This window comes from Mauremys reevesii, unplaced genomic scaffold (genome assembly GCF_016161935.1).
Source record: "Mauremys reevesii isolate NIE-2019 unplaced genomic scaffold, ASM1616193v1 Contig82, whole genome shotgun sequence".
NCBI lineage: Eukaryota > Metazoa > Chordata > Testudines > Geoemydidae > Mauremys > Mauremys reevesii.
In genome coordinates this window covers 212,328-239,898 of record NW_024100898.1, presented here as the reverse complement: position 1 = coordinate 239,898, position 27,571 = coordinate 212,328, and the positions used below count along the sequence as shown (strand labels likewise).

At 64.7% G+C, this 27,571-nt stretch overlaps 3 protein-coding genes across 4 annotated transcripts; 2 read left to right on the top strand and 1 right to left on the bottom strand.

The window, feature by feature from the left end:
• The first annotated feature begins 2,499 nt into the window (after positions 1 to 2,499).
• RING1 (ring finger protein 1) lies at positions 2,500 to 8,933 on the top strand. 2 transcript variants are annotated; one of them, XM_039519078.1, is made up of 7 exons: positions 2,500 to 2,855; positions 4,621 to 4,724; positions 4,924 to 5,084; positions 5,595 to 5,810; positions 6,571 to 6,876; positions 7,265 to 7,433; positions 8,512 to 8,933. In XM_039519078.1, exons 1-7 carry the CDS (start codon positions 2,849 to 2,851, stop codon positions 8,611 to 8,613), a joined length of 1,065 nt encoding a protein of 354 aa, XP_039375012.1. In that variant the 5' UTR covers positions 2,500 to 2,848; the 3' UTR covers positions 8,614 to 8,933. The 2 variants fall into 2 exon arrangements, with proteins under 2 accessions (XP_039375012.1, XP_039375013.1); XM_039519079.1 differs by lacking the exon at positions 2,500 to 2,855 and adding an exon at positions 3,816 to 3,875.
• A 721-nt stretch (positions 8,934 to 9,654) lies between these two features.
• VPS52 (VPS52 subunit of GARP complex) lies at positions 9,655 to 23,366 on the bottom strand. The gene is made up of 20 exons (XM_039519096.1): positions 23,123 to 23,366; positions 21,406 to 21,490; positions 21,122 to 21,174; positions 20,957 to 21,032; positions 20,589 to 20,656; positions 20,209 to 20,384; positions 19,691 to 19,841; positions 19,299 to 19,399; positions 18,839 to 18,971; positions 18,487 to 18,544; positions 18,163 to 18,296; positions 17,192 to 17,347; positions 15,156 to 15,274; positions 14,299 to 14,422; positions 13,921 to 14,016; positions 13,540 to 13,647; positions 12,995 to 13,060; positions 11,783 to 11,894; positions 11,429 to 11,547; positions 9,655 to 10,225 (listed from the first exon to the last, which is right to left on the bottom strand). The coding sequence occupies exons 1-20, from the start codon at positions 23,246 to 23,248 to the stop codon at positions 10,079 to 10,081; spliced, it is 2,208 nt and encodes a 735-aa protein (XP_039375030.1). The 5' UTR covers positions 23,249 to 23,366; the 3' UTR covers positions 9,655 to 10,078.
• Positions 23,367 to 23,500: 134 nt separating this feature from the next.
• Positions 23,501 to 27,004, top strand: RPS18 (ribosomal protein S18). The gene is made up of 6 exons (XM_039519101.1): positions 23,501 to 23,694; positions 24,250 to 24,348; positions 25,254 to 25,340; positions 25,703 to 25,804; positions 26,468 to 26,559; positions 26,893 to 27,004. Exons 1-6 carry the CDS (start codon positions 23,692 to 23,694, stop codon positions 26,966 to 26,968), a joined length of 459 nt encoding a protein of 152 aa, XP_039375035.1. The 5' UTR covers positions 23,501 to 23,691; the 3' UTR covers positions 26,969 to 27,004.
• Positions 27,005 to 27,571: the final 567 nt, after the last annotated feature.

The window sequence follows — 27,571 nt, the reverse complement described above, 5'->3', positions numbered from 1 at the left end:
CTCACAGTTGTGCCAGACAATGTATGTGAGTTCGTGTGTGTTAATTAGCCTTGTTCATAAGTCTGTAAGCTCAGCTGTGGTCAGTTTATATCACATGCATATGTGAACTCGTGAATGAGCTCATGTGTTTGACGAGCTGCTACATGTAAGAGCATGTTTGAGTTCATGTGTGTTTGTGGTTATGTATGCACATGCATGTGGGTGGTGAGCTCACATGTGTTACATCATGGTTCATGGTTATTTTTTATTTCATGTCTGTGCCACACAAGGTCACTTTTTTGTTTGTTTTTGGTTCATGGACGGCATGAGGGCATATATGTGAGTTAACAAAGGTTTGCATCAGAGTTCATACATGTGTGAGTTTGTTACCCATGATTCCATGTGTGTTTGGACCAGATCCCATGTGTCAGTTCCTATGTTTGAGTTTACACATATGACAGCTCACATGTATAGTTGTGAGTTAACACCTGTTTGCATAACAACTCATGACTGCCATGTTCAAATGGACACATGTTCATGCTAGGGATCACACGTGTGTGATTGTGCGGGTTTATGTGCATTTGTCGCCTACCATGTATATGAGGTCACATGACCAGATTCACATGTGTTGGTTGCCCTGTTTGCACATGTGGATTCACATGTTTAGACAACTCTATTGACAATAGAGTTCACTTTTGTATCAGACTCCTTTATTGTGGGTTCATGTATGTTTGCATCAGGCACTGTGTGTGTGTTCACATATATGCTTGTGTATGGTGTGTGATGCGTGTGTGTGATCGTGTGTGATGATGTGTATGATTATATGTGTCTGAATTCACGTGTTTGCATCACAGCTCACCCATGTGCAGGTCTATGGGTTGCCAGCCCAGTTCAGATGTGTAATGTGACACGTGTGAGCTGGCATGTTTGCATAATGGCTTATACATGTAATATTGTGTCTGTGAGTTCACACTGATCTGAACCCCAGATCACACCTGTTCCAGCCCAAATGCTTATCAGCATGTTGTCGTCCTGAGTTCGTCTCGCTGCTCATGGGAGGTGACGTGTGTGAATCGTCCCCTCACGGTGTCATTCACACCCCTCCCTGCACTGTGGCTGCCCCCACATATCCCCCAGCCCCCGACTCTGCCCGCAGCCTGCACTGAACGCCGGCTCCTGATTGTCCAAACGCAATTCTTGTGTCTGCGCCCAAGAATTGAGTGTGGACGTCGTGAGCCGGGGTTTCCTATCGACACCTGGCAGAGACGGGGAGGCACGACCCCCCACAGCACCCCACACAGCCTGGGGGAATGGGGCCTTTCCCCTCTAGGGGGCGCCGGCTCCCACCCGGCCCCAGGGCAGGGACTGGCTGGCTCAGGGGGGCGGGGAATGGGGAATGGGGCAGGGGCCTGTCCCCTCTAGGGGGCGCTGGCTCCCATTCGGCCCCAGGGCAGGGACTGGCTGGCTCAGGGGGGCGGGGAATGGGGAATGGGGCAGGGGCCTTTCCCCTCTAGGGGGCGCCGGCTCCCACCCAGCCCCAGGGCAGGGACTGGCTGGCTCAGGGGGGCGGGGGATGGGGAATGGGGCAGGGGCCTGTCCCCTCTAGGGGGCGCTGGCTCCCATCTGGCTCCAGGGTGGGGACTGGCTGGCCCAGGAGGGCAGGGAATGGGGCAGGGGCCTGTCCCCTCTAGGGGGCGCTGGCTCCCATTCGGCCCCAGGGCAGGGACTGGCTGGCTCGGGGGGGGGGGGCAGGGCGGGTGATTCTCCCCTTCCAACCTCTCTCATTCATCAACCCCAAACTTGTCAGCCCCTATGACCTCTGGCCTTTGACCCCCCATCTCGTTATCTCTATGGAGACCAGTGGCCTTAGCAGGTGGCAACCCATAACCTGGGGATTATCCCGCCCCACCTTCACCATTTGAAAACTGATTGGCCAAGGAGTAGGAGTGCAAATACAGGTGCAAATGATTGGTTGGCAGATGGCAGGGGATATAGAGCGCACCCTCTGATTGGCTGCTAGGGAAGGTCACAAACCCGATTGGCTGAATGTACTTGCCAGCTCCCTCCCCCTGCCCATTCTGGTTGGACAAGGGGTGGGGAGATATGAATTTGTCATGATCTGATTGGCCAGCGGTGTGAAGGCGACGCTCCCTGATTGGCTGACAGGTGGGGGGCATGCAGGTGGCTCAGGTTTTAGGGTACAGGGCCCCCAAAGTGTTAAGGGGCCATTTCTAGGGTCTCTAGGGGGCAGGGCCTGAGAGCAGAGCCAGGGGCAGAGGGAGGCGAGGGGAGACCCCGGGTCGGGGTGACGGGGCAGTGAGGGGAGGGGGGTGGGGCTCTGCCTGTGCCTGGTGTGAGCCCCTCCCAACTCCAACCCCAGAGCTAACTCCCCCACCCCCGCTCCCGGCCCATAATCCTCTGGGCCCTTTCACTGGGCACAATGGGCGGGGTGGGAGTGGGGGGTGCAGCCTGTGTGGTCCCAGCCCCATTCAAAGGCCTGGCAGAGAGACCTGGAGCAGCCACCGCTCCCACCCACCCCCTTTCCTAGCCAGCCCCTCCCCCACCCCACCCCACCCCCAGCAAACACCGAGCCCCTGTCCCCAGGGGGGTGAATGGGGGGGTCAGGTCAGGAGACTGGGGGAGAGAGAGACATGGGGCGGGAAGGGGGCATTGGCAGGGAACCCTCCCACCCGCTTTCACCCCATCTGCACCCCTGAGCCCCCGACCCCCCCAGTCTCCTTCAATTCCAACCCGGCCCTGGGCTCCCCCTGCCCCCCCAGCGCTGCCAGTGCCCCTCACTCCCAACCTGCAGCTCCCCCCCAACTCCCAAGTTCTGGGGTCACCCTGATGGAGGTGTTGGGGGGGGCTAATGGCAGGTAAATCACACGTGGGGGGAACAGTGTGGGGGGGTCCTGCAGCTACAGGGAATAGACTCTGGGGTCTCTGTCTCAGGGGGCTGGGGGTCCCGTTCTAGGGGGTTAAGCTCGGCCTTGGGTGTGGGGTGGGGGGCAGGGTCTCTCTCTCTGGGGGGAAAGGGGAGGGACGGGGGTGATTAAACCCCTTTGGAAATGGGTCCAGGAGTGTGTGTTGGGGCCAGGACCTATCTGTGGGCAGGGCTGGGGTTGCTGGGGAAGGGGCGTTGGGGAAAGTCTCTCTTGGTGGCTGGGGTCTCTCGGGGGAGACTCTGGGGAGGGGCCATGGCGGCCTCATTAAGGGAGGCTGGGAGGTCTCTGTCTCGGGGGGTCTCTCCAGAGGGTCGTTTGGGGGCTCTCTGGGGGAGGGGTCGTGGCGGTCCCATTAAGGGGCGGATGGGGGTCTCTCCAGAGGGGCGGGGGTCTCTCTGGGGAGGGGCCGTGGGGTCTCTCTGGGAGGGGCCATGGGGCGCATTAAGGGGGCTGGGGAGTCTCTCCAGAGGGTCTGGGAGGGGGCCGTGGGGTCTCTCTGGGGAGGGGCCATGGGGCTCATTAAGGGGGCTGGGGAGTCTCCAGAGGGTCTGGGGAGGGCCGTGGGGTCTCTCTGGGGAGGGGCCGTGGGGTCTCTCTGGGGAGGGGCCATGGGGCTCATTAAGGGGGCTGGGAGTCTCTCCAGAGGGTCTGGGGAGGGCCGTGGGGTCTCTCTGGGGGAGGGGCCGTGGGGGCTCATTAAGGGGGGGCTGGGGAGTCTCTCCAGAGGGGCGGGGGTCTCTCTGGAGGAGGGGCCGGGGGGTCTCCGTCTCGGGGGGATTCCCCGGGATCCCCACCCGCCCCGTTCCGCTTCGGGCGGGTGACATCACTGGCGGGGGGGTGCCTGACGTCACGGGGAGGAAGGGAGGAAATGACGTCTCTCGTGGAGGAGGCCCCGCCCCACGAAAGTGAAGGAGGAAAAAACCTTGTTTGTGTGTCGGACCCGGAGAGTCGGTGAGGGGGCCTGGAGCTGGGGGCCCTGGGGGCCGGGAATGGGGAGGTTCTGAGGGGGCTGGGAATGGCAGGGACTCTCCAGCTGGGGATCCTGGGGGCCGGGAATGGGGGCCTGCAGCTGGGGCCGGGAATGGGGGCTGCAGCTGGGGGCTGGGAAGGGGATCCTGCAGCTGGGGACCCTGGGGGCTGGGAATGGGGCTGCAGCTGGGGGTCTGGGAAGGGGATCCTGCAGCTGGGGACCCTGCAGCTGAGGAGGTTCTGAGGGGGCTGGGAATGGCGGGGACCCTCCAGCTGGGGGGATCCTGGGGGGCCGGGAATGGGGGGGCCTGCAGCTGGGGCGCTGGGAAGGGGGGGATCCTGCAGCTGAGGAGGTTCTGAGGGGGGGCTGGGAATGGCAGGGACTCCAGCTGGGGGGATCCTGGGGGCCGGGAATGGGGGCTGCAGCTGGGGCTGGGAAGGGGATCCTGCAGCTGGGGGGACCCTGCAGCTGAGGAGGTTCTGAGGGGGGGCTGGGAATGGCGGGGACCCTCCAGCTGGACGAGCCCTGGAGGGGGAGCTGGGAATTGGGGGAAAACCCTGTGACTTGAGGAGGGGCAGTTCCTTCGCAGGAGACCCTGGGGGCGGGGATATGGGGGAAAAGTGGGAGGCTCAGGGGGCAGCCCCTGGGGAGCTTGGTGTATCTGGGGGGCTTCCTGGGTATCCCCAGCTTTGGCTGCTCCCCATTGATCTGTCGTGTCCCCCCCAGCTCCCCTCCCCTCAGCCCCCACCGCCATGGCGACCCCGGCCAACGCGCAGAGTGCCAGCAAGACCTGGGAGCTGAGTCTGTATGAACTGCACCGGACCCCACAGGTGAGACCCGTGAGGGGGGGACTCGGCTGGGGGCGGGGCGGGGATAACAGGCTCAGAGGGTGGGGGTTGGATGGACCCATTGGTCTGATTTGGTAGGGTAGGGGTATGAGGACAGAGGGCTGGGCTGCGTGGGGGAGGTGGGGCTGGGGGGAGGCCAGGCTGGTCTGTGGGTGCCTGGGCTCTGACACCCCCCCGGCAGGAGGCCATCATGGACAGCACGGAGATCGCGGTGTCCCCGCGCAGCCTGCACAGCGAGCTGATGTGCCCCATCTGCCTGGACATGCTGAAGAACACTATGACCACCAAGGAGTGTCTGCACCGCTTCTGCTCCGACTGCATCGTCACCGCCCTGCGCAGCGGGTAGGGGGGGAAAGACGGAAGGGAAGGGGGTGTCTTGGGAAAGGGATGGGGCCGCCTGGAAGTGTGTCAGAGACGGCCTGGAGTTGTGGGGGGTTGCTGGAGGGCGCATTGAGTGAGAGTGGCTGGGGAAGGGCCGGGTGGGGCGGGGTCACTGAGGGTGTATTAGGTGGGGTGGCTGGAGGTGGCTGGGTGGGGTGGGGTCATTTGGGGGTGTATTGGGTTGGGGTGGTTGCTGGACAGCACATCGGGTGGGGTGGATGCAGGGGCAGCTGGGGAAGGGCCGGGTGGGTTGGGGAATCACTGGGGTTTATTGGGTGGGGGTGGCTGCGGGGGGGGGTCGCTGGAAGATGTATTGGGTGGGGGGTGGCTGCAGAGAGCGAAGGGGAAGGGCCAGGCGGGTCGGAGGGTTACTGGGGCGTGTATCGGGTGGGGGGTGGCTGTGGGGGGCAGACAGGGAAGGCCCGGTGGGTCAGGGGGGCCCATGCCCAGGATAACCCCCCCTCGGTGCAGGAACAAGGAGTGCCCCACCTGCCGGAAGAAGCTGGTCTCCAAGCGTTCACTCCGCCCCGACCCCAACTTCGACGCCCTCATCTCCAAGATCTACCCGAGCCGGGACGAGTACGAGGCGCACCAGGACCGCGTGCTGGCCAAGCTGAGCCGGCTCCACAACCAGCAGGCGCTCAGCAGCAGCATCGAGGAGGGGCTCCGCATGCAGGCCATGCACAGGTGGGGGGCAGGACCGAGGCGTCCGGAGGGGTGGGGTCTCCCCAGGATCACGGCTGCATTTCACACAGTTGTTGGCAGGGAATTTCCTGGGTTTTTACCACCCTTTTTTTGTGCAGAGGAACCAGGGCGTCGCTATAGCCACGCCCCCCCCCCGTCCCTCAGGACCCTCTCCACCCTCCCTAAATCCCACCCGTTAGCTCTGCCCTCAACGCCCTGCTTTGGGGGGCTGGGGCCGGCTGAGGGGTCCGGCCCAAAGCGAGTGCTGCGTCTATCGGCTCAGTTCGGCATTTCCTGCAGGTTTTGCAAGAAACTAGGGGTCACCAAATGAAATTAATAGGCAGCAGGTTTAAAACAAATCAAAGGAAGTTCTTCTTCACGCAGTGCACAGTCAACTTGTGGAACTCCTTACCTGAGGAGGTTGTGAAGGCTGGACTATAACAATGTTTAAAAGGGGACTGGATAAATTCATGGTGGCTAAGTCCATAAATGGCTATTAGCCAGGATGGGTAAGAATGGTGTCCCTAGCCTCTGTTCGTCAGAGGATGGAGATGGATGGCAGGAGAGAGATCACTTGATCATTGCCTGTTAGGCTCACTCCCTCAGGGGCACCTGGCATTGGCCACTGTCGGTAGACAGATACTGGGCTAGATGGACCTTTGGTCTGACCCGGTACGGCCTTTCTTATGTTCTAAGTTTCCTAGTGTTTTCCCCCTCCACTCCCCCTCCCCCAGATAACCCCCCTCTGCTCCCCCCACCCCAGGGCACAGCGGGTGCGGAAGCTGCACCAGGAGTCCGATAACACCACGTTCAGCGGGGGGGAGGACAACTGTGACAGCCGCTCCCACCTGAGCAACGCCTCGGCCCCCAGCCACCCCGAGGCCGGCCCCAGCCGCAAGCGCTCACGCGCCTCCGACGACTCGGGGCCCGAGCCCGACCCTGAGACCTCGCACGACGGAGGGGGCTGCGGGACCCCCGAGCCGGGCGCTGAGCCGGGCAGCAGCGAGATCGAACTTGTCTTCCGCCCCCACCCCGTGCTGGTGGAGAAAGGGGAATACTCCCAGACCAGGTGAGAGCAGCCAGGGGCCCCTCCATTCCACGATCTCCCCTGAGCCCCAGCGTCCCCCTCCGAGAACCCAGGCTGCTCCCTGTGCTGGGGGAGGTGGGAGTTCTCCCAGACCAGGAGAGAGCAGCCTCCGGGGGCCCCTTCATTCTACGATCCCCCCGAGCCAGCTGCAGCAGAGGGGAGAGCCTGGGGACCCCAAGACTCCAGCACCCCATTGTCACACGTGCCCCCTAGAGCTCTGCCCACTCCCACCCCACTGCACCTCTCTCAAGTGCAGCCTCCAAAGTGACCTGCCCCTCTGTCCCCTCCCCCGGCACTCATACCCCCCTCCCAGCACCCATACTCCCCCCCGGGCCTGGCAATCCCCCTCACCCTGCCCCATGCCCGGCAGGTACGTGAAGACGACGGCTAACGCCACGGTGGACCACCTCTCCAAGTACCTGGCCCTGCGCATCGCGCTGGAGGAGGCGCCGGCCCCTGGCCCCGAGGCCCCCGGCCTGGAGGACGTGAGCGAGAAGCAGTACACGATCTACATCACCACCTCCGGGGGGCCCTTCACGGTATGGGGGCTGGGAGGCAGCGCTGGCCCTAGGGCAGTACTAGGGGTCTGTGCTGTGGGGCAGGGGCCAGCAGGGGGTGCTCTCCCCTGCAGCCACGGATGGCCCCATTGCAGCACTATGGGGCAGGGACTGTGGGGGTCAGGGGTCAGCTTGGGGCACTCTCCCCTGGCAGCCAGGGATGGCCCCATTGCCACAGTGGGAGGGCGGGGGCTATGGGCAGCAGGGGGCACTCCCCCCTTGCAGTCAGGGATGGCCCCATTGCAGCACTATGGGGCGGGGACTGTGGGGGTCAGGGGTCAGCAGGGGGCACTCCCCCCTTGCAGTCAGGGATGGCCCCATTGCAGCACTGGGGTGGGAACTGTGGGGGTCAGGGGTCAGCAGGGGGTACTCTCCCCTGGCAGCCAGGGATGGCCCCATTGCAGCACTATGGGGCAGGGACTGTGGGGGTCAGGGGTCAGCAGGGGACGCTCTCCCCTGGCAGCCAGGGATGGCCCCATTGCCACAGTGGGGGGGCGGGGGCTATGGGCAGCAGGGGGCACTCGCCCCTTGCAGCCAGGGATGGCCCCATTGCAGCACTATGGGGCAGGGACTGTGGGGGGCAGGGGTCAGCAGGGGGCGCTCTACCCTGGCAGTCAGGGATGGCCCCATTGCAGCACTATGGGGCAGGGACTGTGGGGGTCAGGGGTCAGCAGGGGGCGCTCTCCCCTGGCAGCCAAGGATGGCCCCATTGCCACAGTAGGGGAGCGGGGGCTGTGGGCAGCAGGGGGCACTCCCCCCTTGCAGCCAGGGATGGCCCCATTGCAGCACTATGGGGCATGGACTGTGGCGGTCAGGGGTCAGCAGGGGGCGCTCTCCCCTGGCAGCCAAGGATGGCCCCATTGCCACAGTGGGGGGGCGGGGGCTATGGGCAGCAGGGGGCGCTCCCCCCTTGCAGCCAGGGATGGCCCCATTGCAGCACTATGGGGCAGGGACTGTGGGGGTCAGGGGTCAGCAGGGGGCGCTCTACCCTGGCAGCCAGGGATGGCCCCATTGCCACAGTAGGGGGCGCTCCCCCCCCACTAACCCCATCTTCCCGCAGACCCTGAACGGCTCCCTCACCCTGGAGCTGGTGAACGAGAAGTTCTGGAAGGTCACCAAGCCGCTGGAGCTGTACTACGCCCCCACCAAGGAGCAGAAGTAGGGGGACCCCTCTGACCAGGACTGACCCGTCCCCCCATGGAACTCAGCCCGACGATCGCCTTGCCGCTGCAGCCAGCAGGGCTGGGACCCAGGCAGGGCCCCCAAAAAGCTGGAAACATCCCCCCAAGGACGGGGTGCTGCTCCCAGGACAGATGCCTGCCCCTAAGGGGCTGTGTAGGGGCACCCCTAGATTCTGCTTTGTCCCCTCTGCACAGGGGTGCCACCTGCTGCTTCCCCCCATGCTGGGGGTGGGATTCGCTTTGGGGGCTTTTCAAAGTGGTTCTGCTGTTTGTGGCTCATTAAGCAATTTGGGTCTTTGAAGCATCAGCGTCTGAGTCTCTTGGGGTTCGGGGGCAAGGTGGAGGAGCCTGGGCCCCATCTGCACAGAACTGCTCTGACCCACCAGCCCCACTCACCTTCCAGAGCTGGGGAGAGAACCCAGGAGTCCTGGCTCCAGCCTCCCTGCTGCTCTGACCCAGCAGCCCCCACTCCCCTCCCAGAGCTGGGAGAAAACCCAGGAGTCCTGGCTCCCAGCCTCCCCTGCTCTAACCCACCAGCCCCCACTCACCTTCCAGAGCCGGGGAGAGAACCCAGGAGTCCTGGCTCCAGCCTCCCCTGCTCTAATGCACCAGCCCCCACTCACCTTCCAGAGCCGGGGAGAGAACCCAGGAGTCCTGGCTCCCAGCCTCCCCTGCTCTAACGCACCAGCCCCCACTCACCTTCCAGAGCCGGGGAGAGAACCCAGGAGTCCTGGCTCCCAGCTCCTGCTCCTCTGACCCAGCAGCCCCCACTCCCCTCCCAGAGCCGGGAGAGAACCCAGGAGTCCTGGCTCCCCCTCATGTTAGGGAGGGGAGGTACTGGGTGAACTGGACATGCTGGTCTGAGCTGGGGGAGTTCAGGCCGCTGGAGCACGTGTCTGAGCCGGGTACCAGATGCAGGCCCTGATTCCCACCCAATCTCCCTTCTCTGTGCTAGAGCAGGGTGGGTGGGGTCCTCCCTGCTGTTCCCCCACTCCCCATGCCAGGGGTCCCAGACAAGCTGGTGAGTAGCAGGGAGTTTATTGTCACTGTACAAAGCCAGATACACACACAAGCCACCTGGAGGGGAGGGGAGAGCCCCCCCGACCCCCACCTGCAGGTCCCTCACCTTCCCCCTCCCTTGGGGGGAGCCACTGCAGGGCAGAAAGGGGTGCTGACATGGGGGGGGACAGGTCCCTGCTGCAGCCTGGAGCTGCCCCCCCAACCATAGGGGCCCCACAAGTTGGTGGGGAGCGCTGGGGTTAGACTGGTCCCAGTGGGTTACAGCAGCAGGGGGAGAAGGGAAGAGTGGGACAAGGGTTTTCCACTCCCCACAGTGCACTGGGGAGAGGGGGCACAACCCCCCTGTGCCCACGCAGGGGAGGGGGCTGTGCCGATTCCCGCCCCCTCAGGCCTGGGGCAGGGTTGGGGGCCACAGGTTCCCCTCTCCTAGAAGTTGGGCTTGTGTTTCTTCAGCTCCACCATGAGGTGGTGGATGTTGATGAGCTCGGCACGGGCCGGCAGGGCGCGCAGGGGCGGCTGCGCCAGCACCTTGTGGAAGCGGTGATAGTACTGGATCAGCTGGGTCAGCGCCCCCTGCAGGGGGGAGAGAGTGGGGGAGTCAGAGCCCCTCAATGCCCCGTGTCCATCCCCCCACAGGCAGTGCCACCTCCCCCCAGACCGCGGCGCTCCAGTCCCCACCTGGCGGGAGCTGGCTCTCAGACCGACCCCCGACCCATACATAACGTCAATACCATTACTGCTGCTGGGCCGTCCTTAGCCCCTCCCTGGGGGAGCAGCTGCAGGGTAACGGGGCTCTAAGGAACATCCCAGCCCCCCTCATGCCTGTCCCTGCCAGGGGCCGGGGGGGCTACATGAAATGACTATAAGGGGGAGCTTGTCAGACCGGGAGGGCGTATCTAGGGGGGTCCCTGCCAGGGTCGGTCCTGGCTCCTGTACTAGTCAATAGTTTTACTAATGGCTTAGAGAATGGAGCAGAGACGCTGCTTATCAAATCTGCAGCTGACATCAGGCCTGGGGGGGGGGGCCTGGGCGGGGGGGCCTTGCCAGCGCTGTGGAGGGCAGGGTTAGAATTCTAACCAGCCCGGACACCTCGGAGAACTGGTCTGAATTCAGTAAAGTGCAAAGTAGGTCCCTGCGGCAGGAGAACAGACACAGCTCCAGCCTCGGGTCTAGCTGGCTGGGGGGCTGCCGAGCCGCAGCGGGGGTTACGGTGCATCACACAGCGAGTGAGTGGGAACCAGCCCTGTGCTGCAGCTGGGGAGAAGGCTGGTGTCACGCTGGGCTGTGCTAACGGGTGGCGTGTGTCAGACGCAGGGCGTAACGGTCCAGCCCTGGGCCCCACTGGGGCCAAGTGGGAGAGTCCAGAGGAGAACACAAGTGACAAAGGGTTCAGGACCCCGACCTGGCTCGGTTAGTCCTGGGGGGGGCTGAGAGCAGCCTTCAGCTCGGCCCCGGGCTGTTCTGGAGAGGACGGGGGTCGCCTGCTCTCCGTGGCCCCAGCAGGCAGGACACGGAGCAAGGGGTGAGTCCGGCTGGAGATGAGGAAACGTTTTCTAACTCCCCAGGCAGCGATGCTCCGGACCAGGCGCCGGGGGGAGGCTGGGGCCCCGGACCAGGCCCCACACCCAGGAATCCCCGTCCCTGGAGGCTTTTCAGGCCAGGTTGGACAAGCTCCCGCGGGGGCTGGGCTGGGTTTACTTGGCCCGGCCTCAGCACAGGGGGCTGGACTCGGTGGCCTCTGGGGGTCCCTGCCAGCCTCCCGGCTCCCTGTCTCACCTGAATGATGCTGGTCCCGTTTTTGAAGTTGCTGAAGGATCTCATGACGTCCTGGCTCAGCGATTCCACCGAGGCCTTCCATGTGGTGGAGAATCCACGCACCAGCTGGGTCACCCGGGCTGGGGAGAGAGGGGGTCAGGGCCACTGGGGGGGGGCAGAGCCTAGAACCTCCCCCTATTTGGGGAACCCCTTTGTAGAGAAGCCAGCACCGAGGACAGGCCCAGCCGCCGGCCGAGGGACCCTTACAGCTCCCCGCTGGTGTAGCCAGTGGAGCGGTGGAGACAAGGGGGTAGGAACGGGATCCCTGTTTGTCACCCTCCTCGTGTGGGGGGCAGGGGGGTCCCCGTGTCTCACCCTCCTCCCCACGCAGCCGGTCGAGCTGCCCCTTCTCAATGAGTGACTCCGACTCCTTGACGAAGGCGATCATCCCCCCGAACGGGGGCGACAGGATCTCCTCGATGAACTCCTGGGGGGGGGAGGGGAGAGTCAGCACCAGCCCTGCCCCCCCATCCTCCCCCCACTCCCACCCCCATCCCAGCGCCAGCCCTGCCCCCCCATCCTCCTCCCACTCCCACCCCATCCCAGCGCCAGCCCTGCCCCCATCCTCCTCCCACTCCCACCCCCATCCCAGCACCAGCCCTGCCCCGCCCATCGCCGCCACACTCCCACCCCAGCCCAGCACTGGCCCTGCCCCCATCCTCCCCCACTCCCACCCCATCTCAGCGCCATCCCTGCCCCCATCCTCCCCCACTCCCACCCCATCCCAGCGCCGGCCCTGCCCCCCATCCTCCTCCCACTCCCACCCCATCCTCTCCACACTCCCACCCCAGCCCAGCGCCGGCCCTGCCCCCATCCTCCTCCCACTCCCACCCCATCCCAGCGCCCCACCATCCTCCTCCCACTCCCACCCCCATCCCAGCGCCAGCCCTGCCCCCATCCTCCCCACTCCTACCCCCATCCCAGCGCCAGCCCTGCCCCGCCATCATCTCCACACTCCCACCCCAGCCCAGCACTGGCCCTGCCCCAGCCCAGCGCCAGCCCTATCCCCATCCTCCCACCACTCCCACCACCAGCCCTGCCCCCATCCCCACTCCCACCCCGGCACTGCCCCGCCCCAGCACAGCCTCCCCCCCATTTCCTACCCCTGGGTCCCAGGCCTGGATCAGGGCACCCCAGGAAGCTTCCCACTGGGTGGGGAGACCCCATGTGGGAGGGTCCTTGTGGTGGCACCAGGGGGCACCAGGTCCCCACTCCCCCTACACACACCCCCAAAGGGCCACGTGACGCATTCTTCAATTCCAAGGCCAGAAGGGACAATTGTGACCCCAGGATGGAGCTTGGGCTCAGCTGATTCCTCACCGCGCCCCCCCGTCTGTTCCAGAGCACCGCACCCCCACCCCACCTGTTCCAGCCCCCCACCCTGCCCCATCTGTTCCAGAGCCCCGCCCCCCCGGCACCCCGCACTCCACCTCATCTGTTCCAGACCACCACCACCCCAGATCAGTGCCCCCCGCCTGGACCCATAGCCACACTTTGGCCCTAGTTGTGTGGTGCATGGGAACTCACCTGGGACCGGGCTGAAAGCAGCTGCTGGAAGCCCTCCACCTCCTTGCTCTCCTCCACCGCCCGCTCCTGGGGAAGGAATGGGGCAGGGGTGTGATTTGTCAGCCCAGGGCCCTCAGCACCAAACGAGGTGGGGCAGGGAACAGGGTGGGGGGGAGTGACCTGTCACCCCAGCGCTGTCAGCACCAAGCTGGGGGGCGGGGACCTGTCACCCCAGGGCTGTCAGCACCAAAGTGGGGGGGGCTGCCTGGTTCAGGGGATGGGGGGGAGAGGGAGTCAGGGAAGGGGACACAGGGCCGCCGCTCCCCTCTATGGGGCACTGGCCGTCAGCCAGCCCCAGGGCAGGGGGGTAAAAGGCTGGTCGAGGTTGGAATGGGACACTGGGCCTGTCTCATCTAGGGGGCACCGGCTCCCACCCAGCCCCAGGGCAGGGACTACCTGGCTCAGGGGGGCAGGGAGGGGACATGGGGCCTGTCGCCTCTGGAGGGTGCCAGTTCCCCAGGGCACAGGCTGGCTCTGGGGGGGTGGAGCATGTGGGGGGCCGTTACCATGAGGACGCTCAGCATCATGTCGTAGTTGTTGATGAGGAAGATGAGCTGCTCCTTGCGCGATGAGAACTCAGCCGCCACCCGCAGCACGAAGTTCTCCACCTCCACCTGGGGCAGAGCCAGGGCTGAGGGGCCGAGCCAGTCACCCCTGTGCCCGAGCTGGGTGTGCCCCACCCCCATGGGCCCGAGCGACCCCAGCTCCCCCCGGCCGCAGGACTCCTGGGTCCCCTGGCTGTGACCCCAGCTCCCCCCGGCCGCAGGACTCCTGGGTCCCTGGGCTGTATCTCCCTCCCCATGATACCCATAGCTCTCTGGCAACACAGGGCCCACCCTGGTATCCATTGCACCCACCATTGTGCTGGGTCCCCCCTCCCCCCGTACCTGCAGCTGCCCCAGCAGCGTGTGGGTTCGCTCGTTGGGGAAGGTCTGGTTGATGCTGACGATGGCAGAAGAGAACTCTGCATAGCGCCGTGTGATCTGGGGGGACATGGGGTGCGGGGGGTGAGGGCACAGCAGGGTTCCCAGGGACCCCCAGACACTGCCCCCCCGGTGTTCCCTGACCTCCACCCGACACCCCAACCCCCCCAAACTACTCACTCTGCCCTAGGCCAGCCCCCCCTACTCCCCAGACAGCCCTCACCCCCCTTGCCCCATATGAGCACCCACTAACTCCCCACACCCCCAACCCCTCCCACCAACACTACCCACCCTTCCCAGGGTGAGCCCCCACCCCCAGCCCCCCATGCCCATCCCCCCTACATAGTGGGGGCGCGTGTCCAGGAAGCCCAGTCTCTGGGGGTCCGTGTTCTGGATGCTCTGGATATTCAGCTCTAGGATGTACTCGAACCGCGGCCACAGGATCTCCAGCAGCGTGTCCCAGTACCTGGGGGGAGTCGGAGGCCTGGGTTCTCTCCTGGCTCTGGGCGGGCTGTGGGGCCCAGCGGGCAGACCAGGGGGCTGGGAGCCAGGACTCCGGGGGGCTCTCCCAGAGCCGGGCAGGCTGTGGGGCCCAGCGGCAGAGCAGGGGGGGCTGGGAGCCAGGACTCCTGGGGGCTCTCCCAGCGCCAGCTGAGGAGTGGGGCCCAGCGGTCAGACCAGGGGGTGGGAGCCAGGACTGTAGTGGTCTCTCCCAGAGCCGGGTGGGCTGTGGGGCCCAGCGGCTGAGCAGGGGGCTGGGAGCCAGGACTCCGGGGCTCTCCCTGCACGGGGGGGAGGTGGGGGTGTGGGGCCCAGCGGCAGAGCAGGGGGGGCTAGGAGTCAGGACTCTGGGGGGCTCTCCCAGAGCCAGCTGAGGAGTGGGGCCCAGTGGCAGAGCAGGGAGCTGGGAGCCAGGACTGTAGTGGTCTCTCCCAGAGCCGGGTGGGCTGTGGGGCCCAGTGGCAGAGCAGGGGGCTGGGAGCCAGGACTCCGGGTCTCTCCCAGCGCCGGGTGGGCTGTGGGGCCCAGCGGCAGAGCAGGGGGCTGGGAGCCAGGACTCCGGGGCTCTCCCAGCGCCGGGCAGGCTGTGGGGCCCAGTGGCAGAGCAGGGGGCTGGGAGCCAGGACCCTGGGGCTCTCCCAGCGCAGGGGGGGGGGGGTTTGGGGCCCAGCAGCAGAGCAGGGGGGTCCCACACTCACTTGTCGATGGCGGGGACGTTGCGCTTGGCCATGATGGCTCGGAAGCGCAGGACGATGTGGATGCAGAGGAAGATGGCGATGCTGTCGTAGCAGTCGCACACGTACCCATCCATGTGTTTCTAGGGGGCACAGACACGGGTCAAAGGGGCCGACAGCCCACAACAGCTGCCCCCTCCCCGCAGCAACACCCCAGCATCTCCCCCCCGGCCTGCCCACCCCCGCCGAGCCCCCGTCCCCAGGCTCACCAGGAACACGCCCAGCGCCTTGCCCATCCCCACCGAGCCCCCGCCCCAGGCTCACCAGGAACACGCCCAGCGCCTGCCCATCCCCACCGAGCCCCGCCCCAGGCTGACCAGGAACACGGCCAGCGCCTTGCCCATCTCCCCGCCCGCCGAGCCCCGCCCCAGGCTCACCAGGAACATGGCCAGCGCCTTGCCCATCTCCCGCCGAGCCCTCCCCAGGCTCACCAGGAACATGGCCAGCGCCTTGCCCATCTCCCGCCGAGCCCCCTCCCCAGGCTCACCAGGAACACGGCCAGCGCCTTGCCCATCTCCCCCGCCGAGCCCCGCCCCAGGCTCACCAGGAACACGGCCAGCGCCTTGCCCATCTCCCCCGCCGAGCCCCTCCCCAGGCTCACCCGGAACACGGCCAGCGCCTTGCCCATCTCCCCCCCCCGCCGAGCCCCCGCCCCCAGGCTCACCAGGAACACGGCCAGCGCCTTGCCCATCTCCCCCCCCCGCCGAGCCCCCGCCCCCAGGCTCACCAGGAACACGGCCAGCGCCGTGCCCATCCCCGCCGAGCCCCCGCCCCAGGCTCACCAGGAACACGGCCAGCGCCTTGCTCATCTCCCCGCCGAGCCCCGCCCCAGGCTCACCAGGAACATGGCCAGCGCCTTGCCCATCCCCGCCGAGCCCCCGCCCCAGGCTCACCAGGAACGCGGCCAGCGCCTTGCTCATCACCCCGCCGAGCCCCCGCCCCAGGCTCACCAGGAACACGGCCAGCGCCTTGCTCATCACCCCCGCCCCGGCCTGCCCCCGCTGAGCCCCCACCCCCAGGCTCACCAGGAACATGGCCAGCGCCTTGCCCCTCTCCCCGCCGAGCCCCCTCCCCAGGCTCACCAGGAACACGGCCAGCGTCTTGCCCATCTCCCCGCCGAGCCCCCACCCCAGGCTCACCAGGAACATGGCCAGCGTCTTGCCCATCTCCCGCCGAGCCCCCACCCCAGGCTCACCAGGAACACGGCCAGCGCCTTGCTCATCTCCCCGCCGAGCCCCGCCCCAGGCTCACCAGGAACACGGCCAGCGCCTTGCTCATCTCCCCGTCGAGCCCCCACCCCAGGCTCACCTGGAACACGGCCAGCACCTTGCCCATCTCCCCCCCCCCCGCCGAGCCCCCGCCCCCAGGCTCACCAGGAACATGGCCAGCGCCGTGCCCATCTCCCCCGCCGAGCCCTCCCCCCAGGCTCACCAGGAACATGGCCAGCGTCTTGCCCATCTCCCCCGCCGAGCCCTCCCCAGGCTCACCAGGAACATGGCCAGCGCCTTGCCCATCTCCCTGCCGAGCCCCTCCCCAGGCTCACCAGGAACATGGCCAGCACCTTGCCCATCTCCCCGCCGAGCCCCGCCCCAGGCTCACCAGGAACACGGCCAGCGCCTTGCTCATCTCCCCGTCGAGCCCCCACCCCAGGCTCACCAGGAACACGGCCAGCACCTTGCCCATCTCCCCGCCGAGCCCCGCCCCAGGCTCACCAGGAACATGGCCAGCGCGTGCCCATCTCCCCCGCCGAGCCCCTCCCCAGGCTCACCAGGAACATGGCCAGCGCCTTGCCCATCTCCCCGCCGAGCCCCACCCCAGGCTCACCAGGAACATGGCCAGCGTCTTGCCCATCTCCCCGCCGAGCCCCGCCCCAGGCTCACCAGGAACATGGCCAGCGCCTTGCCCATCTCCCCGCCGAGCCCCCACCCCAGGCTCACCAGGAACATGGCCAGCGCCTTGCCCATCTCCCCCCCCCGCCGAGCCCCCGCCCCCAGGCTCACCAGGAACATGGCCAGCGTCTTGCCCATGACGGCGTTGAAGAGCTCCTGGGCGCTGGGCCCCGTCACCAGGAAGAAGTCGCAGAGGAAGAGATACTCGCGGCAGCTGTTGTCCAGCAGAGCGTAGTGCTGGCTGCGGAACAGCGACTCGAAGGGGTACTGCCGGGGGGGGAGGGGTTAGCTGGGGGGACACACAGCCCCCCAACCCCTCTGGCTGGGGAACAGCGACTCGAAGGGGTACTGCCGGGGGGGGGGGTTAGCTGCTGTGGGGGGGACACACAGCCCCCAACCCTCTGGCAGGGGAACAGCGACTCGAAGGGTACTGCCGGGGTTAGCTGCTGGGGGACACACAGCCCCCCAACCCCTCTGGCAGGGGAACAGCGACTCGAAGGGGTACTGCCGGGGGGGGGTTAGCTGGGGGGGCCGGACACAGCGCCCCAACCCCTCTGGCAGGGGAACCGCGACTCAACGGGGTACTGCCGGGGGCGGTTAGCTGGGGGACACAGGCCCCCAACCCCTCTGGCAGAGGAACCGCGACTCGAAGGGGTACTGCCGGGGGGGGGTTAGCTGGGGGGGGCCGGACACAGCCCCCCCAACTCCTCTGGCAGGGGACCAGAGACTCGAAGGGGTACTGCCGGGGGGGGGTTAGCTGGAGGGGCTGGACACAGCCCCCCAACCCCTCTGGCAGGGGAACCGCGACTCGAAGGGGTACTGCCGGGGGGGGGGGTTAGCTGGGGGGTGGGGACACAGGCCCCCCAACCCCTCGGGCAGGGGAACCGCGACTCGAAGGGGTACTGCTGGGGGGGGAGGGACACGCACCCAGCGCCCCCCAACCTGCTTCCCCAGTGGCCCCCCTGATCCACTGGCCCTAAGAGGTCACAGCTTCCCGCCCCTCCCCCCACAGCCGGGCCAAGCCTCCTGTCCCCACCACATCTCCTCCCCAGCCCCCCCAGCCTGACCCCCCATTTGCTCACGCGGACATCGCTCTTCTGGGCAGCGTGGGGCACAATGATGGGCCCCTCCAGCTCGGCCCCCCCAATCACGCTGCCCCGGTTCCCCAGCGTGAAGATCGTGTTGCGGTTCTTCAGTGAGGGCTTTGAGAAAAACCGTGCAGGGAGGTGTCAAGGGAAAGAGCGGGGAGATGCTGCCCCCCCCCGCTCCGCTTCCCGCACCTTCCCAGCCAGTCCCCAGCCCCACCCCTTCGCCTTCCCAGCGAGCCCCACCCTCAGCCCCACACACTTTCCCTGCCCGCAGGGTGCCTGGGAATGCAGCTTTCCAGGCACAGGCAGCCAGGATATCTTTCTTGGCCGTGTCCTCCACTCCCATCAGGTCATCCTTCTCCGCCACCTCCTCGTACTGCAGGACAGACAGGCAGATGGGGGGGTGTCAGTGTGGGATCCCCAGCCCCTCCCCCAACACTGATGGACAGACGGGGGTCAGTGTGGGGTTCCCAGCCCCTCCTCCCAGTACTGCAGGACAGATGGGGGGAAGGTTAGCATGGGGTCCCCCATCCCCACCCTGTCATTCACATGGTGGGGAATCAGAGCACGCTGTGTGGGAATCCCCACCCCAACACGCCAGCCCCACGAGGCTCTGTACACCCCCACCCCCACCCCGAGGGCTGCCCCACTCTCCCCGGGCTCCCCTCACCTGGATCTTCATGAGGCGGCTGGTGTAGGATTTGAAGTAGGACAGGTAGATCTTGCTCATGGTCTCCACGTACTGCTCCCGCAGCTCCTGGGCCACCGACCGCTCGTTCCCGAGCAGGAACTGGTAGAAGAACCTGCCAAGGCGCGTCAGTCTGGGGAACTGCCCGCCACTGGTGCAGGGCATTCTGGGAGAGCGCCATAGCCCCCACTGCCCGCTGGCTAACGTGCAGTGGAGCAGGGAATTCTGGGAGATCCCCATACGCTCCCATCCACACTCCAATGGCTGACATTTCCTGGAGCAGTGCATTCTGGGGAATCCCCATTAACCTCCACCCCATGGCTGACCTGTACTGGGACAGGGCATTCTGGGGGATTCTCATTTACCCCCCACCCCATGGCTGACCTCTACTGGAGCAGGGCATTCTGGGGGATTCTCGTTTACTCCCCAACCCATGGCTGACCTGTACTTGAGCAGGGCATTCTGGGGGATCTGGTAGTTGGTCATGGGTTTGCGGAACGAGTAGATTTTCTGTAGGATGAACTCCCGGATCTTGGTCACAGCCTGCAAAGGGTCGAGGGGGAGCGGATCACGGACCACAGGGCAGGCTGAGCCCACGCGGACACCCTTCCCTTCCCCCCAGCGCCTCCCCACTCCCTCAGCTCCACACCCACTGCACCTCCATCCCGCAACACCCGTGTGACCAGCAGGGCCACCCCATTTGCAGAGATCCCCCGGGAGGGGCTGACGCAGCCTGACCAGTGACCCCTGACCGCTGGGGTCTCGGGGAGACGGAGCGCAGCTGGCCCGGCTCTGGGGGAGGGGCCGAGCTTGCTCTCCCAGGGCGGGGCTCACCTTGACCTTCAGCCGGTCCAGCACGTTGTGCACGTCGGTGCAGGCCATGGTCTCGCGGAAGGCCTGCTCCTTCACGTAGTTCATCTTGTTGTTCAGCTCGTGCAGCTGCTCCAGGAAGTCCTGCTCAGTCACCGGGGCCTCCAGGATGGTGCTGGGGGCGCGGGGGCAGGGTCACACCTCACAGCCTGCGCATCCAGCCCAGAGGTGGTGGCCAGCACCCCAAACTCCCCTACCCACCAACGCCTACACCCTCATCTCCCTGCAGTCTGTCCCCGCACGGTGCCCTCCCCACACCTCCCATCCCCCTGCCTGGCAGCAGGTCCTCAGCTCAGCCTCCCCACCCCCCCAACCATGGCAGCCCGTCCCCAGCTTGTCCCCGCACAGTGCCTTCCCCACACCTCCCATCCCCCTGCCTGGCAGCCAGTCCTCAGCCCAGTCCCCCATCTGATAATGGCGGACGGCCCCCAGCTCAGCCCCCGACCTGACCACGGTGGCTGGCCCCCAGCCCAGCTCCCCACCTGATCATGGCAGCTGGCACCACGAGCTCGTCCACCAGCTGGCTGAGCTGGCTACGCACGGCCTGGCGGTTCTTGAGCCGCAGGTTCATGGCCACCGACTGCTCCTGCAGCGTCTGGATCTCGCAGCTGATGCTGCTCAGGTCACACTGGAAGGAGCTCAGCATCTGCTCCATGCGCTGCGGGGGAGGGTGGCCCAGTCAGAGACAAGAACTGCAGACAGTGCTCTGGGGAGTGAGGGGTGGGGGTGCGGAGAGTTTGGGGGCATCAGGAGGTTGGGGGGTTATGGGGTTCCAGGTATCACCTTCAGGATGGTAACCCAGGCAGTGACCTAAGGGTGGGGGCCTGGAGGGGTGGGGGCCCCACAGGGTTCAGAGGCTCACCTCCAGGATGGCGTCACAGGCAGTGATCTGGTTGTGCAGGGAGGTGATGTTCTTGCTCTCCTTGATGTCTGCAGGGCAGGCAGGCTGCTAAGGAAATGGGCATGGGGGGCCCAACCAGCCAGGCAATGGGGGGAATGCTTGTGAGAGGCCCTGGGGAGGGGCCACTTTCCTCTTTCTCCTGGGGAGGGGTTTGCCCCTTGACACCCGCTTTGCCATGGCGCCCGCGGGCACCGCGTTGGGGACCTCTGCCCCAGAGTATGAAGCAGTACAGCCAGGGTGCAAGGACCTCCCCCAGTCACTGAGACCTCCCCCCATCTGACCCCACCCACACTTCGTGGGCTGTAGGGGGACTCCATGAGGCAGGATACAGTCCCTGATGGAGGCGTGCTCAATGTGCTGCAGCTCCAGTTCCACCTGCTTGGAATACTGCCGCAGATCCACACCCTGGGGAGAGAGGGGAGAGTCACCTGGGCTGGGGGGCAGGGGCTCAGCTGGGCCCCTGCCCCAGGAGAGGGAGGAGGGGGGCAACTTACTGTCTTCAGCGCCTCCTGAACCAGGGAGTCCTCCAGGTTGGCTTGGATGTGAACTAGGGTAGGGGAGACTGGGTCAGTTCCCATAACAGTGGTCCCCCAAACCCACCTCCCCACAGTACCCCCACCTCCCTGCATTCCCCCCACGCCACAGTGCTCCCCCACCTCCCTACATCCACCCAAACTACTCCTGACCTCCCCCACCTCACGGCCTTCCCCCACTTTCCCAGATCACTGTCTGCCCCCCACTGGTTGCTGTGCAGGGGTAAGCCCCCCCCTCCCCTTACTGTCCACTTCATCCAGGATGAACTCATCTGAGGTGAGGTCCAGGTCCCCCAAGTTCAGCTGCAGCGACTGCTCCTCTCCACGGCCCTAGGGAGTGCAGGTCAAGTTGTTACGGGGGACTGTGGGGGAGCAGTGAGCTCCACTAGGCTCTGGGGAAGGGGTCTTGGAGGTACACCCAGTGACCAGGCTAGGCAGGATGGAGGGTATAAGTGCCATAGAGGTTCAGGGAATAGAGCTCAGGGTTACGGGGGGGGGGGCTAGGAACAGAGGGACAAGTGGGGGTCAAGGAGGGAGCACAGACCGTAGGGCTCACTGCAGAGATCAAAGACTACAGGGACATGGTACAGGAGTTGGAAGCTATGGGGTGTGGGGCACAAAAAGGGGCCAGTGGGGTTCTATCACCCATGAAACAGGAGGTCCCAGGGTCATGGGGGACACCGTGGGGTCAAAGATGACAGCTGAGGGTGGATTCAGGGGATAGGAGAATCTGAGGTTATGGGGGGGGTGGTCAGGGCACCGCAGGGAGTGAAAGATCATGGTTAACACGTGGAGACAGAGGATACATAGCACTGGTGAGGGTCAGCACCTCAGTTCCCTGGAAGCTGCGCGGCCACACAGCAGCCTATTTAGCGCAGTGCAGGCTCTCAGGGAACCCACCCGAGGACCTACTGCGGCCGGGGCATCCCTCCCCCGGCCCCAACTCTGCCGCAGCCTGGACCTGCTGAGGCCGGGACACCTATCCTGCAGCCCCAACCCCAGAGCTGCCATGGCGAGGAGAGGTGCCTCTCCCCCACCAGCCCAGGTGCTGCTGCGTAGAGAGAGAGAGAGCTGGGGGGAGTCCTCTCTCCCCACTGTAGCCCTGGGGCAGCCTGCACCCCAAAACCCTCACCCCCGGCCCCACACCCCAGCCCACACCCCAGCCAGAGCCCTAACCCCCTCCACACCCCAAACCTCTGCCCCAGCCCTGAGCCCCTCCTACACTCCGAACCCCTCGGCCCCACCCCCACCACATGAATTTTGTTATGTGCGCCAATATGAAGGTGATGTGTCACATATCACCTCCATACTGGAGCAAAAAACAAAATTAATTCCACACATGGATGGGAAAAATAAGAGACCCATGGTCAGCGCGCAGCGAGGGTCGCTAATGTCACACGGTGTTTGGGACGGAGGCCTGGCCACCAGATGCGGCAGCCCCACGCACCGGCTGAGACACAGGACAGATGCCACTGGGTCCGGATGGGAGGGGCAATGTGGGGCCCCTAGCAGCTGAGCTGGGGGCGGCGGGGGAGGCGCAGAGAGAGGGAACAGAGCAGGGGAGGGGCAGAGGTCGGGGGACCAGAGGGGGCAGGAGGTTCAGGGTGGGGTCAGGGGTCACAAGGATATGGGGTCACATGAACAGGCATGGGGGTGATAGAGTGGGATGGGGTCATGTTGGGGTCAGAGGTCAGGGTGATGCAGCGAGGGCCTGGGGTCACTGGGGTCAGGGTCAAAGGTCGCTGAACTTTCAGGCTCCCACATTTCACACAACACTTAACGGGGTCACATGCAAATCCTGCCCAGATCCAGGACCGCCCCACAGCACGCTGGGGGTGGTGGGGTTGATGACAAGTGGGGGCCAATTTGGACACCAGGGGGCGGTTCCCCACTACGGGCCTATTTTGAAGGGACCGGAAGTGGGGTGCCTGGGGACCGGAAGTTGGGCTGGGGGACCCTCACCATGCCCTCCTCTTCTTCCATCTCAGTCACCCGCAGCCCCAGCTCCTCATCGGGCCTCAGCGCCGCCATCATCCCCGCCCCGCTCCTTCTTTCGCTCCCACCGCATCCGGGCCTCCAAGGGCTCATTTCCGGTCGTGTGCCTTTAAAAAACTACAACTCCCATGATGCACCGGGTGGGCGGTGGGTCTCCCGGAAATGAGGTAACAAAGCCCCTCCTTTAGTGAACGGGAGGGCATGAACTGGCATGAACATGCCACCCGGAGTCGAAGGGGGTCAGTCCCTATCAAATAGGGGGATTTAATCCTATAGGAACCTTCTGTCATGGGGCAGGTTTCATACCCGGACCTCACATATTGGTGCCCAACCCGGTAGCCGTGTCCCTAGTGGAACTCTGCGGGAGGATGATTGGAAAGACTACGGGCAGAACCGGAAGTTTGTCTTCTCTGCCGGAAGGTGAACTGCCCTGACCGGAAGCTTATCTGCCTGTAGGGGGAGTGTCTATAAGAGGCATCGCGTCACTTCCTCTCTCTCTTCCGGACGGGGCGAGACTGGAGCGCAGAGTCGGCGCCATGGTGAGAGCGGGGGGGAATCTGGGTTCATCCGCCCCGGGGAGGGGGGCAGCGGGGCCGGCGGGGGCTTGTCCGAGAGGGCGGAGCCGGGGCTTCCTGGGGCGCCCCCCATTTCCCGCTGGGGGCTCCCCGGGGAGCCGATCGGGGGCAGGAAGGGGCCGGGGGGGGAGCTGCCATCAGACCGAGGGGGAATCAGGGTCCAGCCGCCCCGCAGCGGGGGGCAGCGGGGCCCGCCCGCGCTCCCTGGGGAGGATAGAAGCGGGGCTTTGCGGGGAGAGGCGGGGGTTACAGGGGACTGGCCCGGGGCGGGGGAGGCTGGGACGTGCTGGCTGCGGGGGGGGGGCTCCCGGGGACGGGCACTGGAGGCAAGGCTGGCAGAGAGGGTGGGGGGCGACTGCCACTATATATAACAGCCAAGTGTGGGGGGGTGCTGCATCCTGGAGGAGAGGGTTGGGGCTGACTCCTGCCTTGTGGGGAGTGTGTCCCCCAGCGGGGGGGGGGGCATTGATAGGGGACAGTTCTGTGCTGACACACACACCCTGCTCCTTTTCTCCTTAGTCTCTTGTGATCCCTGAGAAATTCCAGCACATCCTGCGAGTGCTCAACACCAACATAGATGGGCGACGGAAAATCGCCTTCGCCATCACCGCCATCAAGGTGAGGGGGGCTTGGGGTATCCCTCCCCCCGGTGGGGCATGGCTGTGTATCCCTGCTGTCAGCCCTGGGAATGCTGTACCAGAGCGAGAACAGCAAAAACATCCCAGTGCCTCTGTGTGCATCCATGGGGCGCCCTCCCTGGGGAGATGGGGTTCTGCTGGGGGGGCCCATCTAAGACTTGGGGGTCAGGGCTGACCCTGTGTGGCGGAGCGGGCAGGCCGGCGGAAGGAGAGGTGCTGCACAGCTGGGATGGGATGGAGAAAGGGGTCGGGCTCCCAAAGGTTCTCACGCCATGCAGTTAGCCAGGGGAACTCCCTGTCACAAGGTCTCACTGAGCAGGGTGCAGGTGTAACCCAAACACCTCCGGGTGTAGTGTCTGTCCCATCTAGTGGCACTGAGACCACTCAGAGAGACAGATTAACGATCCGGGCTAATGGCTAGGTGGCTTTTACCTCATGCAGTAGAGCTCCAGAGGTCCCAGGTTCGATCCCATGGTCTGTCTGTGTTTCATGGGCAAGGGTGGGGGTGTATACGGAGACATGTATGGGGGGGGTTAAAGCTGGGCTGTACCCTGGGTGTCTCTTGAAGCAGGGTCTTCTGTCCTGGCATAAGCAGCAACTTGCATCCGAAGAAGTGGGTATTCACCCACGAAAGCTCATGCTGCAAAACGTCTGTTAGTCTATAAGGTGCCACAGGATTCTTTGCTGCTTTTACAGATCCAGACTAACACGGCTCCCCCTCTGATACTTGTCCTGGCATGTGGAGGGTTTTGCCCTCAGCACCAGAGACTGAGCTTCCTGGGAACGTTATGTTAAAATAGGAACGTTTTATTACCTATTACCTATGGGGTGGAGGGTACTGAGTTCCTGCCCTGGGGCTTTGTTAATGTTTCTTCCCCCTTCCAGGGTGTGGGTCGGCGCTATGCCCATGTGGTGCTGAGGAAAGCGGACATTGACCTGACCAAGAGGGCTGGGGAGCTGACAGAGGATGAGGTGGGCAAGGGGGGAGGTGGTCTCTCTGGGACCATGAGGGGTGGCACTTGTCTCAGATGGGGTGGGGGTCTAAAGGAAGCTGGGGTCTCTGGGATGAAGGTGGTATGGCTCTCACTTGGGAACCTGGGTGGGGGGCTATGCAGTGAAGGGGGCTGAGGCTTGGGGTGTATCTGGGAGCCAGCTGAGGGGTGTTGGGTGGGGGTGGATTTCTTGGGGTATCTAGGTGGAGGTTGGCATCAAGAGATTGGGAATGTCTCGGAGGGGGGATGTCTGGGCTGAAGGAGGGAGATCTCTCAGGGGTGTTGGGAGTCTCTGGGGTGAGGGGAGCCCCCTGCCTAATCCCATCTCTGTGCCCCCCACAGGTGGAGCGTGTCATCACTATCATGCAGAACCCCCGGCAGTACAAGATCCCCGACTGGTTCCTCAACAGGCAGAAGGACGTCAAAGACGGCAAATACAGCCAGGTGAGAGCGGGGTGCAGAGCCCATTGCTTGGTGTGTGTTTGGGGGGGCTCTGATGTTCAGAGCAGTGTGGGGCTGGGCTCATTCCTCCCCCCACTGCAGGGGCTGCTCTGGGGTCCCGTAGGCAGCAGGGGGCTTTGTCACCCCAGTGCATTGTGGGAGCCCCAGCCCATTGGCTGTCACTGAGAGTTAACAGGAACCCTGTCCTAGCATGCTTGCCCTCGGCACTCGAGAGGCGGATCAGGGGCTTCTGTCTCCATGACTCCTGCCGTGAGGATGAGGGGAGATGCCATGGAATTGAAAGGGGACAAGTTCAAACCTGCTACAAGGAAAGACTTTTTCATACGTTCCCTGTACTTAGCCTGTGGAACTCACTGCCGTGGGATTGGGCATTTCTGTGACTCTCGGACTATCCAGGGCTGGACCAGTTCATGCTGACAATGGGCAGGGATATCAAACCTCGCGCTGCAGGGCCTGAGACGATCTCTGACAATCACAGATCAGGAGGAGCCCTGAGGTGGGGCAGATTGTCCCACAGCTGCTCCTGTGGGGCTCTGCCCCAGCTAGTGCTGGCCCCTATTGCAGAGGGAAGCTGGCCTGGGTGTCTGTGAGCCAGTCCAGCTGTGCCTGACCTCACCCCCCGCCCCTCCATGTCTGTCTCCTCAGGTTCTGGCCAACGGGCTGGACAACAAACTGCGTGAGGACCTGGAGCGACTAAAGAAAATCCGGGCGCATCGGGGCCTGCGCCACTTCTGGGGGTACGAGAGGAGTGAGAGCTGTGGGGGTGGGAAGGGTGAATGGCGGGGGGCCTGTTGCCTACTCCCTGGGAGATGGTTGGGGGTCCCCTTCATCCTTTGCTGTGCAGTGGGGATGGGTGGCTGAAGATAAAGGGGGTCATTGGGCTGGATAAGGGGAGGGGGAACTGGGCGCAGAGCCTTTGCATGTGGGTGTAGCTGGGGGTGTAGGGCCATAGGAGTTGGCTGAGGGGTGGATTCAGAGATTTGGCGGGTGGGGGGGACAGGTCTGGAACCTGGGAGCAGCAGCAGGGCAGGCCGGGGTCTGGTCCCGTCTCACTCCCCTCTCTCCCCCAGGCTGCGTGTGCGGGGCCAGCACACCAAGACGACCGGGCGCCGGGGCAGAACCGTCGGTGTCTCCAAGAAGAAGTAGTGTCTGCCCTGTGTCTGCAATAAAGTGCTGTTCTCAGAGCTGCCTCCTCACTGTGTGGGGGAGGGCGATCTTTGTGACTAGGGAGTGACCCCCAATGGGGAGAGATCAGGGGGTTGTCATCGCCTTAGAGGGAGGGCAATGGGGAGGAGTAAGGCAGGGCCCAGCTGGGCCAGCATCATTCTGGCCTCGGCCCTAAAGATTCTGGAGGGGGCTGGTGTGGGGCTGGGTCTCAGGGGGCCCTTTCCCCCATGAACTGGGTACGGGTGGTCAGTGCAGACCCTAGCGGTGTTGGGGCAGGAGTGCAGGGTTCCATTCTGCATCCTGCACTACCCCCAATTGGGGGTGGGGTACAGGCCACTTCTTCATGGCCTGTGTGCAGTGCTTCAGCCCCTGCACCTTGCCCCACCTATAGCTGTGCCCCCTGAGGGATCCCTGCATAACCAGCCCCCACCTCGGGCAGCTGCACCTCACCAATGGGTGGTGGGTCTCTGCATCCAAATGAGGGGAGTGGGAAATAATGTATATGGCTGTTCACTGATTTAGCAGGAGCCATGGTGCTTGGTAAACTGGCCCCAGAGAAAGTGTTTTTATTAAGCTAAATCT

Coding starts and splice junctions, on each gene's coding strand:
- VPS52 (XM_039519096.1), bottom strand. CDS start 23,248: ATGAGCCCTTGGAGGCCCGGATGCGGTGGGAGCGAAAGAAGGAGCGGG. Junction 18,972..19,298: donor AATGCCCTGCTCAAGTACAG/GTCAGCCATGGG, acceptor GCGCCTTGGCAG/GTTCTTCTACCAGTTCCTGC. Junction 10,226..11,428: donor ACGGGACCAGCATCATTCAG/GTGAGACAGGGA, acceptor TCCCCCCTGCAG/GGGGCGCTGACCCAGCTGAT.
- RPS18 (XM_039519101.1), top strand. Junction 25,341..25,702: donor GGGAGCTGACAGAGGATGAG/GTGGGCAAGGGG, acceptor TGCCCCCCACAG/GTGGAGCGTGTCATCACTAT. Junction 26,560..26,892: donor GGCCTGCGCCACTTCTGGGG/GTACGAGAGGAG, acceptor TCTCTCCCCCAG/GCTGCGTGTGCGGGGCCAGC.
- RING1 (XM_039519078.1), top strand. Junction 5,811..6,570: donor CGCATGCAGGCCATGCACAG/GTGGGGGGCAGG, acceptor CCCCCACCCCAG/GGCACAGCGGGTGCGGAAGC. Junction 7,434..8,511: donor CCTCCGGGGGGCCCTTCACG/GTATGGGGGCTG, acceptor ATCTTCCCGCAG/ACCCTGAACGGCTCCCTCAC.